Below are 16,630 nucleotides of genomic sequence, written 5' to 3'. Positions count from 1 at the left end.
TTTTCTGTTGATTGAGTAATCGAATAATGGTTGGTTCCACCTTTTTGTTGAACCCACAGTGCAGTTGCTGGCCCACATGGCCCATATAAGTGGTGGTCTACACATATATGTATAGTGACTGGCACATTAACTTTTAATGATAGGAGATACAGAGCCAGCCATTTCAGTCTTTAGCTTCTTTTACACAGAGTTCCTGGTAAATTACTGGGTTAATCTTTCCAGCAGCGCTAGTGATTTTCACTATTTACACATGCAGCTTTCTTGGGCCTTTTCATACATGCCATGGCGATGCTGGAATAGATGGAGCAAGGGACAGTCCAGCAGATGGTGGTAATGCAAGACTTATGGATGCCAACCGCCATAAAACTCAAGAGAAGAAGAAGAAGAACAAGATGGGGCAAGGCCAGATGTATGTGTACACGGTGGAAGACATCTCTTATTATTTTTAGGAACATGGCGGGTGTGGGGCTTTTTTTGTCAAGTGTCCAGCCATTCTTGAAAAAAGGAACTTGTTTGCAATCAAAAGAACTTGTACTGCTTAACAAATCACCCATGAAAGCATTGGAAAGGTAACTGTAAACAAGTCATGGATTCAAATACATCATCGGCAGAGTCTTGTGATTAGTTTGCTCGCTCCACGTGAAAGCGTCTTTCGTCAGATGGACGTAACCCTTTAGGTGCTTGTCCCTCACAGCCGTACCGACATTTTCCCTGAAATGTTACTAGGTCTTGCGGTGGCAAATCGGCGATACGGATTTCCCTGAATATCGATCCCTGCTCCTATTCACACATGACCCCGTGCAGGAAATGATCCTGAACATTTCAGGGATGGATTGCATGTGTGAAAGGGGCTTTAGACGGTTAGGATACTAGATAGTTTGCCACTATTTCTACACAGCCAACTAGCAGCATTATCCCACAAGGTTGTAGACAGCTTATCAAAATGAGTGGTAAGTGTTGGGGTGTGAACTTGCCTAAGTCGGGGAGGTGGGGGGGGGGGGGGGGGGGAACTCATAAAACACTTTGCTGTTTCCAAGCTACAAAACGGCATATTGTAGCTTTAATTCCACTTGAAAGACCATTTTCATTTTTATTTAAAACCTGTCCAAAAATAAACAACTGGGAATGTTCAGACTTAAAAAAAAGGGGGGACTTGAGTTGGGTGACGGAGCAGAGTGAGTGACAGATTTACTGTTGTCATATGCAAACACAAGAAAAGCATAAAAGTAAAGAGAAACACCTCAAACATGCCCAAACTAAATGAAAAACTTCTGAAAGTAACTGCAGTGGCTTGTGAGAGATTTTGGCATAAGCTGTCCCATTGCACCAAGAGCTATTTTTACAGCAAATACCCATGAGAGCAAGGGAGAACAGAACTGAGTTGAAGCAAAGCCACTGGCTCTCAACTTTGATCATTTCCCGTCTCTCTCTCCATGTGCTTTAATTTCTTTTTTGGAGAGTATCTTTTAATAAAGTATTAACAAGAATCAAATTTCACGCAGATGGAGGTCATGTTTAATGTGAGAGCTCAGGACAACGCAGGCACTGTTGTAAAATGGGGGGGGTAGGAGGGGGGTGTTTTGGGGAGGTGACGATAGAAGGGAGAGGGGGGGGGGGGCACTGGCATTTGCGCAGAACATTTCCTTTACAATGAAAACAATCTAACCAACTGCAGCACTCAGAGGAATTCACCTCCCATCCCCCACACCCCACCTCCCCTCCTCCACCACCACCATTACATTACCATATCAAAGCCCCGAGTTCAGAGCAAGTCTTCTCTTTCAAGAATGGGAGCGAGGCAGAGGGAGGGAGGGAGGGGGGGAGGGGGGGGGAGAGGACAAGACCGAAGCAGTAGGAGTAGACCCAAGACCGAGTTTGCTTTCATCCCTGTTCAGTGTGTGTGTGTGCTTATGCGTGCAAGAGAGACGTAGTGTGTATGTGGGTGTACTGACACAAGTGTATGTTTGTTAGTGAAAAAAAAAAAAAAAAAAAAAAAAAAAAGACTGCAGAAAATCTGTGGAGATACTAGAGGACTACTGATTGGGTCTTCTACACTGAAGAGAAGTCAATTCACATTCCAGGGGCACATAATGGGGCCTGCAGGGGGTCTGCCGGAGTAGCAGAGAAATGCCAAAGCAGGTACACAGTGCAGTTAGGAAGGCACTATGTGGCAGATGGCCAGCAGAGTACAGGCAACGCCGAAGATCTCTATATCTCATGGCTGGCATGTTCACTTCAAGCATGAATGTATTGTTAAACCACCTCCACGCCTTGTCTGTTTTTCTGCTCAGCTTACTGTACGAGCACTCACAGACCCTCTCTCTCTCTCTCTAGTTTTCTGGGAGACTAAATGTGAAAATCAAAGTGTATGGCATTAGGGTAAATAAGACCACTGGTTGCCTGGGAAACAGTGTACCCTGCCCCACTCACTCAAGCCTAGCCTTTACTTTTCTCCAATCACTGGAGAGCAATAATACATTATTGACAGAGGGCCACAACAGGCAGCAGTGCAGCATTTTCAAATTGTATTTGAACAAGAGAGGTTTTCTGTTAAAAGACACACAAGGCAAGTGAAAGAGCGCATAGAAAGAGAAGAAGGGAAAGGGACTGGCAGAGGGAGAGGATTCAAAAACCCGCCCCATTCACAGTACCATAACCATCAATCTGCCATCCATCCCAGGCCTCCTCCTTTGAACCACACTAGAATCTGTCAGATAGCTGACTCGAATAGCTAACAAGATGGGAATAAGCAGCTTGTTTACTTTGAATAATATTATGAATAAGAGCAAATTTGAGATATTTACATAAGCCATAATTTCCATCAGATCGTGTGTTATTTGAATTCCAGCGTTATTTGTTAAGGCAGAGTCAGAACTGTTTCTTTTTCATGTTTCTTTGCATGACGTTACTTTATTTATTTATTACTGGTGGGCTATATAATAACCCCACACTGTGTAGTATAGATGCTTTGTATTGAAATAGCAAAAACACTTTGACTGTAAAGCAATAACCCCTGTGGAGTTTTCATATATACCTGCTGTCAACTAGCTGTGCATGAACTTTCTGTCGGGATTAGGTTTTATCTTTTGATCTAATTATTTGAATATGGTAGTTTGTAGTAGTGGCAGGGGTAGTTGTAGCAGTAGGTCTTTATTCCCCTGACTTAATATAGTAATTGCTGCTGTGGAATTCATCCAACTGTAAGAGCCTGCTGGTTTTGCATCATTCATACATTTTGTCACAATACTGTTATATCGTTGACCAGAAATCAAAAATGTTAAACCAAGCAGAATATATTTCTGCGCTGTGTACTCAGATCAGGTCAGAATGGAAAACATAACTGCGGTCTTGCTAATAGGTGTGTGTGTACTTTATGTGTAGTAAATGAGTTGTTAGCATGTTCAGCTGCAAGTTCTGCTGTCTGACTCAAATTTCAAAGGGCACAGATCCACTAAGATCAGTTTCAGCTGGTCAGTATGAAGGCTGTACAGAGGCCAAAAATAGGTTAAGTTTCTATATATTACTAGGCCAAAACAACAAATAGTCATGCATATTTAGAATGAGCTTGAACCAAAGTAATCAGTTCTACAACAAATACAATCAATATTCAATCAATTGAGCTCTCTGTGAGGCCAATAAAAGAGTAAGTTAATGCCAGAGAAACAATTACTGGAGCAAAAGGCGCGCTACATCTCAAGACTAGGTTACAACCTGAGCATAGTGGAGAATACAAAGAAACTGAGTGAAGTAGAAACTCACCCGTTTTCTCTTTGATCTCACAGAGAACGCTGAAGAGGGCTGGCTTCATTCTGTGACAGTTCAGGGCATGCTTCCTGTAAGAGAGAAGAGGGAATAAGAGGGGGAGAGAGCGAGGAGGATTACGATAAACAGACCTCCATCTCAAGTCGTTCCATGTCCTCCCCCATAAAACAGGTAGTAGGAGCTGTATGTATTATACATACAGCGTTTCAAGAGTGTAGAGCAACACAGCAGGACAGAGCCATGCTGTTTAAAAGACATTTTCAATAGCCAAATGCCTTTGTCGGTGCAGAAACATCCCTGATGCGTCAATCTGAACTAGCAAGAGTAATGTTGTCATTTGGATGCTTTGCACTGTGGGACAGGTAATGATGCCAAACCTCAAGGTCATCATTACTGAGCACCAGATTCCACAGTTAATACAGAGTAATCTAATTTCTACCTCTTACAGAAATACTTGTTCCATGAAAGTAGATGGTGAGTTAATAGTGAGGATTAGGATTAAGTTGCAATTTTAATTTAATCAGAGACATTATCTTTATTGCCAAACAGGCTAATGGCAATTAAAAGGAGAAAAGGCAAAACTTCTACAGTTTACCCTGATCTAATCAGAACACCTTAGCGACAAAAATTTCCTGCTATTGCACATCCATGAACCCATACAGCTTACTTGTGTCTTAAAACTTGTAAGACTGTGATGCTGTAACAAAGCTTTGATCCTAATACGACCCTAAATTACGTGACACTATTGTCTGTAATGATAACTACTGTACTGACAGTGTACACCGATTACATAAAAGAGAGGGAGTGCATTAGTAGCTGGGCACATATGATACTGCATTTCAAAAGTCAGTCATTTTTTTCCACATTCAAAAACATGTGAAAGGCACATATAACAAAGACATGTAACTAGGCATGCAATACATGATAGCCCCGTGTAGTTGAGATTGTAAGAGAGGTGTTGCTCAACTCTATGATAACTGTGTGGCCGTAGTTTGCAGTGCTGTTGTAATACTGCATAATCTTGCAAAAATATTTGTGTAATTTTGTGCACCCCCCTGTATTTTTAATGACTGGTCCTTTAGATAAAACAAACACAAGCAGATGTTTTTTTTTACAAATCACAACATGGCATCATTTATAGAACATGTTTCAGTGGTAAAAAAAAAACTTTAATATGTAATTCAAAAAGTGCAACATACAGTTAATATTTAGGTGAAACCAAAAATAAAACCAGCATGAGGCCTCTGTTTCTGATGAGCATGAAATTGGAAAAGATGACACAAGAAAAAACCTGAAGATTGCCCTAAAATAAAGCATTCCTTTTCCAAAAAACATAACCAACAGCACATTAAAAACAACCACAGATGAATATGATTTGGCTAAACCTGACCTCAACACCAATTCCAGTTGTGAATGTCCACTACAGTATTAATGAAGGGACTATGGGGACTAGCAAATAGTACGCCTGAAGTATATGCCACGAAAGACTGCCTCTCTGTGAGAATTTTGAGGCAGTTATGATGTAAGGAGTTATGTGTCTGGCATTAAATGTATCATTTTGTCCACCAATTCTGTCACTGCTGGATTTGAGTTGGGGGGAGGGCTGCCTTCAGCATGGAGGGTATGAGCAGGAGGGGGAGAAGGAGGTGCTCATGCGGTCCTGTACTGACCTGTGCTGGAAGTTGAGTGGCAGGCCACCCCCTGCCATGCCCCCCCCTGCTCTCCCTCCCTCTGTGGGGTCGTCTGATCCACCCCAATGCGCCGGCGAATCCTCTGGCCAGCATCTAAACATATGGCGACAGAGTGAGAGGATGAGGGCGGATGGTGTGCAGGAAGTGTACTCTGCAACACCGAGTTCTTGCGCTGCCCTGGCCACTCCCCATCCCAACACACTGCCACCCTGCACAACAAGGGCGTCACGCTCACATGTGAGCCACCTCACACATTAATTTGTAGATCATGACTGAGGGAATGACTGATGTGTAGTTGACAAACTTGATCGAAGTAAGATATGATGTTGATAAGGACCGTACATTTCATGTCATACCAACTGCTGTATATTTGCAAACCAATTTATAACGACAGGCTGTGTGTAGTCCTGAAGTCTGGTTATGTGTTGGCCTTTTACCTGAAGTAAACCCAAGAGGCAAATCAGCTAACAGCCAAATGCCTGTACATTTAGTGCAAGCTAGTCTATCAGCTAACAACAAACGCCTACTATTCAGTGGATGAATATTTTATCATCAGAAACAGCGCCTCTATTTCAGTGATCTGAACCTTCACCAGTGTTTCCTGAGCAGGCCCACGTTAATGCTCAGCAGCTTCTTGCCAACATCAAATACCATTCAGTAGTTTTTTAGTTGTGGACGGTTTTTGGGTTTCATTTTCTTCTTGGAAAAACTCTGCAAAGGTGAACTCAAACTTAACAATAGCCTGTTGATGAATCATGCAGCATAGGAAACTGATGATTTAACATTCTAATGTGTTATTATGCCGCACATGACAGTGGTTTTCTTGTCTTTATTGATTATATACATACTACGCACATGACAGCATCAAGGATATGAGCTGTACATGCCACACAATTAGCATCAAGTCCTCTGAACTACAGTAGGCTGCATTCTTTTACGTATTAATCCTGCACACATATGGCATGAAGAGGACATGCTCTGTGGGAGTTCAGATCAATAATAGCATACAGCAAGGACACCTCTGGCACTTCCGAAGCAGCCACACCTTTAATTAGTTTTTTTTTTTCAGAATAGCCTGTTAACATCTAATAATAGGCCCGCAACATGATTTCCTACACTATAATTGCCCCTTTAAATTCACATTATTTGATTCACAAGCAGAAATCACGAGTTCAAGGGGAAAAAAAGACTCAGAGAAGAAAAATATTGGACAACAACGAATATTCCAAAGCAAAAAAAATATTTGCCGTTGTCTGTGAAATACAGCCTGATTAAGTCCTCAAACTTGTACTGAAAAAGGTAATATCCCAGTGTTGGCTGGCGGTATAGCATCATCCCTCCCCCTCACCACCATCTCATTAATAGAAACTCGATTTGCGGACAGCTGCACTCGCGTACACATTATAGGAGAATTGATTGCACCCAGCACACAATGAAAAGGATGAACACCAGGGAGGGAGGGAGTGAAAGAGGAGTGAATTAATTAAGAGAACCAGGTGGTCAAATGTTGGGTGGAAAATCACTAGCTAATGACACATCACACTGTGGCCACAGTCTTGCAGTGGACGGTTTTCTATTGTTGAAATACTGACGCTTCATCTGAAACTGACCTTATGCTCCTTAAGCCACATGGCAAATGAGTGCGGGGCCATTCGCTCACTGCAGTGCATACTCCCTTCAATAATGATATGTAGAAATACCTCAAACTCAAACATTAAGTGGCGACTCCTATGTATGAATGATTGCTGTCATCACAAACAGCCCTGGACTGATGCGTGGGGCAACTGAGTAGTCCTTTCCATAATTTATCCACTCATTTGCATTTCAGTGACTAACGTTATCGACACCCTTTGATATAGAGCGGTATTTCAGATACATTTTGTTATAATTAGGCAAATCTACTTTGGCCTGGTGAGACATTAGAAATATAGGAAAGCTTTGGCAACATTACCAGAGGACGTGATTTTACTCCGATAGTTCTGATTAGATTGCATAATGTTGACAAACATCTTAATAGTTTTGAAAATTCGTTTAAAAGCACAATTTGCGTCACTAACTTTATATAGTCCTGTGCGCCAACGGGAAGATATAACTAAAAACTCCCTGGAAATTGATGTAAGAGGTGTTTTTCTAAATGCAAAGGTTAGTGAAAGGCCTGAAAAATATTACGACTGCTGTAGCCTGATGAAACAAATTTGTTAAACCAGAGGATCCATGCAAAGCAAGTACAGCTAAAGTGTTGGGCAAGTGGTCTGGATATTTTATACGGCTACCATCGTCACATTCACAATAGGGAGTTGAAACTTAACTGTAATTTAACACTTCGTTGTTAAAACAATTATCTCCGTATTTAAACCGACTGAGTATGTTTACCAACTAGTTGGCAATAAAGCTCGATTTGAAGTAACACAAAGAACCTCCTTTCTTTCTTACAACAGCACTGTAATGTGGGTGTTCAAGTTATTTTTCTAACTAAATGTGCTGGTTTAGGAGCTAATTACAATGTAACGTGAAGCTGCATTAATGTTGCAATAACGCATTATCTAACGTGATCGTTTCACGGAAAAGCTCGAGTCCGTAAGCAAAAAAATAAGACACATACAGCGTACTTTAGCTTAGCCATCATTTGTGGAAAATGGCTCTTCGCCTCTCTTACCTGGCCTGTGCTTCGTCCAGGCTCTCGTCGGTGATGGCCATTATTTGCTGTAGGATATCCCCTATGTCTTGTTGAGGCTGACCGAGGGACTGCTGTTTCCTGACCGAGTCTGGGTCTCCTACATCGGCTTGTTGTAGTCCACCGAGTCCGGTGAGACCCGTCATCATTCTGGTCTGGTCATCCATACTTTCAAAGAAAACTCGCCGTTTTCCTTATTCGAAGAATACACACACAAATAGCTAGCCAGTTAGCTAGCCAGCAAACTATTCTCTACGACAAATCATACAACACTTCGTCTTATATCCCGACAGCGACGATTAAGTTGAGAGCTGTTGTCATTAAAAAAAAAGCAGATCGCACAAACACGCTTTACATTCGCTTGTTTTCCCCCCACTCAAGTCAATAAACGCGGCCAGGCTAATGTTAGCTAACCACCGAGTGAAAAGCGGCTAGGTTAGTAGCTGTAGCCCAGCAGAAAAGCAGCAGGGACACACATGCATAGACTGTGGGAGCTTGCCAACAGCGCCTCGCACATTTTTGAAAAAAAAAAAATGTAACAAAAAAAACGAAAAATAACAATAAATAAAACACTCTTGACGTAAAATAAAAATCGCCAATTCTTAAAAGAAATGAGACGTTGACACCTTGACTAAGCTTTCGGACCGTCTAGCTCCAATCAGAGATCTGCTACCAAAACAGACGACGGTTTGCATTGTTGTTGATGTCGCGCGAGGATGTGGGATGTTATAGGCTGCGCGAGCGGTGTGCGTAGCGTTGACCATTGAACTCATAGCACCGCACAACGCAAGCTTGCGGGTGGGTTAACCAGCAGACCACAATAGAAAAAATACACATATGGATGTAGACGTTTTTATATTAGCTGACCTAATATCGGCAAGTGTGTGTGTAAGATATTATGTTTGTAACACAACGTCCTGTACTTTATTCCTCCAGGTGACAAGACTCTCACCGTGTAGGCCTTTTACATATGGATAGCCCCTTACGTCATCAGCATTTCTGGTCCTATCATAATTGGTTAAACCTATTTTTTTTTAATAATATAAGGTTAATATAAGGCTAGAGATCACCTACCAAACAGAGTGCTGAACAAAAGTTTGAAGTGAATGCCTTGTAGACATTTAAAAGTGGTGTGCTCTGAAACAAGGACAGTAAAAGTCTGTAAACTTCACTTCACCTCCATCTCATTCTAATTCATGTGTTTACTGTATCTTTGTCTATCCTCCATTATGTAGATGGATAAGGTTTGTTTTTTTTTAATTAACTGTACAAATATATCCTGTTAAAACACACACATAGTTTATTTACACTCAAATTTATATTTATATCTAGTTTGGTATTTATACTTGTATTTATATTCTGCTTTTTTTTGCACACACATAGTTTTTATCATGTCAATATGTATGCACACAGTCTTTATACTTCTAGTTATATTCTGCTTTTTTGCAGTTTTTTATCATGTCAATATGCAAGCACGTACACCCCCACTACACAGAAATGTAAATTACTGTCCCTTTCTTACACTGTTATGATTGTGTTTATGTTTATTGTACTTTCTTTTGACATCTGGACCACACTGAATTCCTTGTACTTGCTACTTGGCGAATAAATCTGGTTCTGATTCTATTTGAGCTCATGACGAGCGAGCTGTAAACATTAGAAAACATAGTTTATTGTGTAATAATAACTAAAGTGTTGGAGCCAAAAGGCTTGCAGGCAAGAGGAGACCTCTTCATGCCTCTGTGATTGCACAGACTTCCTTAAAACATGTTTTTGAGCAACTGCAGAGGTATATTACAGTGCAGTCAGTTTAAATATACACTCACTTTGCTATATCACTAATGTTTACACTGCTGTGTAGTATCTTGTGTACACTCATCCTTCTTGCTACTGCTGCTATGACTACTTAAGTACTTTTTTAAAAAAGAATTATACTTTTAATTATTATAGTTTTCATTATTATTACCTGGTATTTTTCAGTAATTATTCTATACTTGTGCAATTTTAATATGATGCTTAATTTCGTTCCTTTGCATGTATGTGTCAGAATGACAATAAGAAACCTTGAAATCTGTAAACCATAGTAATCTGCCCCTGCTCATGAGCAACTCTGTTGAAAAAGGAATATTGATAGTAGTACCGATCTAATCTCTGCAAGTCAGTGTCATTTCATAAGTTGTGCCCAAATGTGAATGTGATAGCCATCTGTGTGGATAAAATTTGTAAATTTCAAGAGTAATATACAATCTCAAAGCAAAACAGTCCAACCTAAGAATATCATTCTGTCCTTAACCCCCGATGAATGAAACATCCCATCAGTTTTCAGTATGAAAATGTTGACAGCACAGATTGAAAACAAGTGTCCTTGTTTTTTGCAAACTGGGCAATTCTGCTGTAGTTTATCACTCAGATCAGAGAGGCAGCTTTCCAAGACGAATGGCTGGCTGAATGGATGTGGAGGAGAGCTGCAGCAAGCCTTGCTGTACTGAGAAGAGATGATGGGTGTGCATGAGGTAGTAGGACCAAACTGGCAGTGGTTTATGCTGACTCTCCACACATCCATCCACTACAATCTGTAGCTAATCAATCTAAAGTTAGAGACAACAAGAATAAAGAATACAGTTAACCTAAACAGTGATTGTTCTTTGCATGTGCATATAGTACAAGTCACAATTCAGGCTTCTTGGTGGTTATACCAAGTAGTGGGTTTCAACCATTATAAAGAGAGTAATTGATACTAAAACCAAACTTCCACTCACTTCATGGTTTAAATGAAATATATACATATGTAATTTCAAAAAAGATACTCTCCCTTTCTTTCATTCAAATAATAATCTACAAACAAGGAATCAGAAGAGCCTGGTCACACCCAAGCACCTTTATCCTAATGTGCAAACACTTGAAAAATACTTCTAACATGCCATTTACTGGGGTCACTGAGGTTGTTTAAAGTAGGTTTTATCATACAGTTTTAAATGAAAAGCTGCAGGGGTTGCCATCTAATCCCCAAGTAATTGTCACTATTAAGAGAAGCCTTCCTCAAAAGTAAAATGACAATGACAGTGGCTTTGTAAACTTCTTTATATGTTTTATTGTTGGTGATTCATTTAAGGATCATTTCTGTGAAACTTCTATTCATTTGGATGCTAAAGCTGCCCTCCTCTCACCCCACAAGCATCAAGCCTCATTTTCATCTAAATAAGAATCGATCTCTCCTGCTGTGCACCATCCTCCCTTACTCACAACTCTCACGGTCACAACCCCACTTGTCTTTCTCTTTGCTTGTCCCTATGCTCTGTAGTTACTGCGTTTAATACAATCCCAAGAATATTTCATATCGGAGATCACAACAGCAGAGCACATAGAGCCATTCACACTTATTTTCTGTTGACACTGAAAGTGTTTTCTTCTTGCTGTAATCATCAAATAAATTAAGTAGGAACATTAATGAGTGAATGGTTCCAGGAGATAGGAGTGATAGCGAACAAAGCTTTGACTGACTGGTACAATGTCAAAGCTTCGTTCTGCATCAGTGACCCAGCCAAATGCAAGAGATGGGGGTGAGTCACTGTGGGGGAGGGGCCTCCTCCTGAATGGTCAGGGGACACTGATGAAGTGAAATAGATGCAGCACCAAAAAGAGCATGAACGTGACTGAGGATGAGCACGGAAAAGGAATGTACATAAACTAAAGAGTACATGCAAACTAAAGAGCGGGATCCTTCTGTAGTCAAACTGCTTTATAGTTTGCATGTATTTTAATAATCTTTACATTTAGTGATTTCCTGTTGTATAAGTTCATTTGAAATGACAAGTGGCAATTTCTGTGAAACTATATTGTTACTTTTGGTTTGTTTTAAATGACACCTAGTATGTTTAAAGGGTTTTAATCGTTTTTGAGGACATTTATAAAACAATACTAATCAAACTCAAAGATGGAATTTCAAATATATCTCATAACATCACATTTTAAACAATCTATTTTTATTTAAAAAAACTATTTTGGTTTCAAACTGTCAATATATTTGAATATTTAAAGACAACAGATCAATTTGGACAGATTATTAGTTTCCAAGAGGGATTTTTTTTTTTTTTTTTTAAGTGAGGAATGACCAGTGCCCTTGTTTTGCAAGATGTTGGCAGTTAACGAATGTTTCTAATGTTTCTCTTGACAGTTTCAGGTTATACAGGTGAGAATGCTTTTAATTAAGGCATAACAGATGAATCCACTCCAGCCATTCACCAAGCTTGACACAATTTTATATAGCCAGCCACTGCCGCCTGCTGGTTAAACACATGAATTACCTCAACTGGCTCTATCGTGAGTCCTGCTGCTGCAACTCAAAGTGTTCTGACATGGAAAGCATAACATTAGAGCTTAATTATATTATAAAAGACGTCAACAAAGACAGAGAAAAGGAATTATCTCAAATCAGAGAAATTACCAAAAGGTACAGATATATGAGCTTCATATACAAGTCATAAAAAAAAAACATGGTCCAATAGAGGGTTGGTTGCTCGTGCTTGCCTCCAGCCAGAATGACTATGTAGTTGCAGATGATAAAGGTGCTGCCATCAGGTTCCTGATGAGGTCCGGTGAAAGGGCCTGGAAACCTGCCTCTGCAGCTGGTAGGAAAAAGTGACAAAATTTCATTTTAAACTGCCAGATCATTGGTTAGAGTACCAAAATAATTTCATACAAAGGATTAAAGAAAAAAATAAAATCATTACCCAATCGGCCACTTGTCTTTTTCACCAATAACTGTGACTGCTCCTTGATAGACAGAAGTTCTCTGACCATCTTACATTGAATGTCCATCTACAGATAAAAAGGAAAATCCAGATCAAGCAGATGTCCAGTGTTTTCTAAAAAGGTCAGATGCATTCATGTTTGAGAAGTAGTCTGTGTATTTAAAGCCCCTGAAACTTGATTTAAAAACTTTTTTCAGTAGCATTAAATATTTCTGACAAAATAATCGACAAGTTAAAGTTAGGAAATTTATTCTTACTTGTATAGCAAAAGCTCAACACTGAAAAACACAGCTACTCCGCTTCTCTACTGTGTAGTTTGATCAGATTTGATTGTCAGTACCAGCAACATAAACAAACCCCTCTATAACTGTCATCACATTTTGATCCAAATGTTGCTAAACTCTGATTGATGCACCTTTTTTCAGCAGAGCCGCACCAAGGACAAAAACATAACTGTTCCAACCTTGGGCATAAAATTGTGTTCTTGTTGACATTATCATCATAGGAAGAAGCTTATAAATAGGTTTTAAGGACCTTTAAAGATATACTATGCAGGATTTGTTGATTGGTGTTTGTAAATACACAGCATTCAAAGTTGTCCCCTCCTCCCCGGTTCAACTAGTGAGCGAGGGAGAGCGGTGGTGGTCGAGCAAGCTACAGAGTGAATAAAGAGAACGAGAAGTGATGATTGAGAGGGATTACTTTTGTATGAGTTTTTTAGAAAAATCCTGCATAGTATACCTTTAAAGCGGTGAACATGTTGTTGCACTCAAACTATGGCAAATAGGGTGGAGGAGTATGAGTGTTGTGCTAGTTATGTTATCTCACATCAACTTTGTTAGTATTCACCTTTAAAGGAAAGTGAATTGTAATTGTTTGATCAGATAGATTGAATGTGAATTATTATTTACTATATTAGCATTGTCAACCAGGAGAGCCAAAAGCTAATTAACATTTCTGAACTTTCTCAAACATTCCAGCTTTGGTACTGTCTGCAAGAAAGGGAAAGAATTCCCAAATAATTCAAAGCACTTCATTCTCTTTCTGGTGGACAGTATTTAACCTTCCCATGAATCAGTATCAGATCTGTGTCTCATCAATCTCACAGCCAAATAGTTCTTCTTCCATTGTTTTTTGTGCTAGCTTTAATGTTTTACCATACAGATGGTATATCAGAACATTTATGTTTTTTTTTTTTTTAGTAGTGATATAAAAACGTAATTTCAAACGTACAATCATTTCCATAGTGTGAAGCATGGGTTGTTGTCTACTGAGGAGACCGTGGTAGTCAGGTTTGCTCTGTATGAACTGGTACTGTGAGGACTGGGCCACAGATGTACAGTCTAATGATACACCTCTCTTTTGGCCCTTCTCCACTTTCCTGTGATAAATACACATAAACACATTATTGGCACAAATTTGAGAGGACAATATTGACACACTCAGTATTCCTAAATGACAGAATACATTTTCACCTTTCCAACTCCTCTGCCTTACTCCGGTGTTTGTTCAACAGTGCTTCCCAAGATTCACATTCAGCCTGAAGCCTAAAACACAACACAGATGAGTAAAAAAGGAACCTTGTATGATGGGTAGCACCATATTTGTTTTATATATGATTTGTGCCTGGTAACTAATCATTGAAAAGAAAAACTATACTTATATTAAGACTAACATACCTGTTGGTGGCTTTCTGGATTTTTTCCAGGGCTTTCTGCGCTGCAGGATCACTAGATCTGACATCAAATAACATAGTTAGAAAAGCAGTATAAAATACGAATTTAAAATAACAAAAAACAATCAGTAAAAAGCCAGACAGAGTACAAAATAAATAAAACAGCTGCAATACCTTGCTGCACTTGCAGGAAGTTGATGTGGTTCAATCTGAATGCTTTTGGCCAGACAACCCCACTCCTTCTGCATGTGCTCAACTACACCGAGGAAGACACAGAAATAAATATTATTTATTATAATAAATATTTCTATAACAGACATTAAGTTGAAGTAAAAAGCTTCATGAAACATGTACAAAATTAAGCAGAGCAAGCACCAACCTTGTTTTTGAAAAGACTCCGGTGAGGAATTCGGTACTGACTGGAGCAAATTTTGAGTTCTTTCTATTGCCAGCTAGAGACAAAGCAGAGGCAATTAAACAGAGATAAATTAGAAATTTAAGTTATGACCAAAGTCAATTAACTGTATGTGGCCCTATAGACTACTGTAACAAGACCCTTACACTCATTATGGCTAAAGCATTATGTTTTGTTAAGCACTAACTTATTAATTATTCAATTCCCTTTCCAATGAAATTCGGTAGAGTGAAAAAAGAAATTCATCACAGTCAATACCAGTTAGATAAAAGCAACCTATAAGGCGCCTGCTTCTTTATTTTTTCCACATTTTCAGTTAAGTTTATCCCGATGAAGTTAATACTATTACATATAACCTTTTTGAACTCACCCTCATTGAAGCCTCCATCAATTTTTCCAGCCTCTCTTGCTGTGATAAGGATGTACTTATGCTCCTGCACAAAACTGCAAAAGAAACACACAAATAGATGTTTATACTGCTGAAAACACACGCACACTTACCATTCTTTATGGACTACAAAGAGGAAAGAAAGCCACACAACTCACTCTGATATGGGTTGGGAAGGGCAGGTAGAGAGCGTCGGGTTAGGGTGGCTCTCCTCCAGGATTTTCTCCGTGCAGTGGGGCTGCCAGATGGACTTGTATGTCCCTCCGTGTTTTCTGTGTGCATTTCTTGTTTATCTGTGTCTGGATGTCCCTCTCCTGCATCTGGTGTCTGTTTGGTGGGTGACTGGACGTCGGTACGGGGAGATTTGTGTGGAGGGGCTGACTCGGGGCTTGTGGATGAACACCTTTTGGGTGTCACTGAGTTGACCTAGGTGCACACAGATTGAACAAAGAGCGAATTAGCAGTGACTCTTTTGCATGATTAGCAAGCGTTAGCTCATGAATGTAGGATTAGCTAAGGTGTTGTTATCCAGCTAATGTCAGTAAAAATGTCTTACCTCATTCTGAGTATCAGCAACGACCACATTTCCGCAACTGCAAGACAATTTTGTGAGTTTAGCTACATCCTAACTTAACGTTAGACACACAGAATAAGTGAAAGATGTTCAAACATTTTCGTTATTGTTCGCTGACAACATTTAACGTTAACGTTATGTCATTAAGCACAGAGCAGACCACAGACGTAATTTGCTTTAGGCGAAACTCAGACAAAAAAATAACAATTTAGCTGAAAACGCTTTCCCGTATTTTCTCAACATTATTCACTCGCTTGTCGCAACTTTTGAATAAAAGATACAAACCCCTTTTGTCCAATCTGTGGATGTTTTTCCGCCATTTTTTCTTTCAAATAGTTTTCTTCACAGCGCGCCCAACAAGCCAAACCCCTTTACGGAGCAATGCACTATGGGAAATGTAGTGTGATGGTAATTTAAGTTGTATTTACTTATCCAAAATCACAATTCTTCTCTTTATGTACATTTTTTTGTTTTTATTTCACACTTGTTTCGTAATGTAAACGTCTGTTTCCCATGCCAATAAAGCCCCTTTTAATTGAATTGTTACACAAAAGCAGGAATACAACAGCAGGGGGTCAGCAGTTAGGTTCAGCCATGAGCCAGTTTTTCAGGACTTTTCATTTTGAGCCCGTACAGTATGTTTGGTTTATTTCTTTAAATTAATTTAAGAATAAGTTTGATTTATATCACTGTTTAGGAT

The 16,630-nt window shown here is 39.6% G+C and overlaps 2 protein-coding genes across 7 annotated transcripts in view; both read right to left on the bottom strand.

The window, feature by feature from the left end:
- The window catches only part of pbx4 (pre-B-cell leukemia transcription factor 4), a 30,709-nt gene extending 21,855 nt beyond the window's left edge, over positions 1–8,854 (bottom strand). For 2 of the 6 annotated variants that reach the window (XM_042392289.1, XM_042392287.1), the window contains exons 1-3: positions 8,110–8,848; positions 5,433–5,546; positions 3,760–3,833 (exon numbers count right to left, since the gene is read on the bottom strand). In XM_042392289.1, the coding sequence (XP_042248223.1) occupies positions 3,760–3,833; positions 5,433–5,546; positions 8,110–8,294 (373 nt within the window). In that variant the 5' untranslated portion in view covers positions 8,295–8,848. Of the gene's footprint in view, positions 1–3,759; positions 3,834–5,432; positions 5,547–8,109 lie in introns of all 6 variants that reach the window. The other 4 variants (XM_042392288.1, XM_042392291.1, XM_042392292.1 and 1 more) reach the window with 4 other exon arrangements.
- Positions 8,855–12,369: 3,515 nt separating this feature from the next.
- On the bottom strand, positions 12,370–16,289 carry LOC121883356 (kinetochore-associated protein DSN1 homolog). Its single transcript, XM_042391550.1, has 11 exons — positions 16,216–16,289; positions 15,913–15,949; positions 15,515–15,782; positions 15,339–15,412; positions 14,933–15,005; positions 14,728–14,809; positions 14,558–14,614; positions 14,354–14,425; positions 14,112–14,259; positions 12,858–12,945; positions 12,370–12,752 (listed from the first exon to the last, which is right to left on the bottom strand). Exons 1-11 carry the CDS (start codon positions 16,248–16,250, stop codon positions 12,670–12,672), a joined length of 1,017 nt encoding a protein of 338 aa, XP_042247484.1. The 5' UTR covers positions 16,251–16,289; the 3' UTR covers positions 12,370–12,669.
- Positions 16,290–16,630: the final 341 nt, after the last annotated feature.

This window comes from Thunnus maccoyii, chromosome 18, assembly GCF_910596095.1.
Source record: "Thunnus maccoyii chromosome 18, fThuMac1.1, whole genome shotgun sequence".
Lineage (NCBI taxonomy): Eukaryota > Metazoa > Chordata > Actinopteri > Scombriformes > Scombridae > Thunnus > Thunnus maccoyii.
Note: the sequence above shows the minus strand (reverse complement) of the source record. Positions and strands in the feature narration are given on the sequence as shown.

Excerpts from the sequence above, each read along its gene's own strand:
- LOC121883356 (XM_042391550.1), bottom strand. The coding sequence starts at position 16,250 with ATGGCGGAAAAACATCCACAGATTGGACAAAAGGG. Across the intron at positions 15,783-15,912 it reads TTGCTGATACTCAGAATGAG|GTCAACTCAGTGACACCCAA; the intron begins GTAAGACATTTT and ends GTGTGCACCTAG. Across the intron at positions 15,006-15,338 it reads TGATGGAGGCTTCAATGAGG|CTGGCAATAGAAAGAACTCA; the intron begins GTGAGTTCAAAA and ends CTTTGTCTCTAG.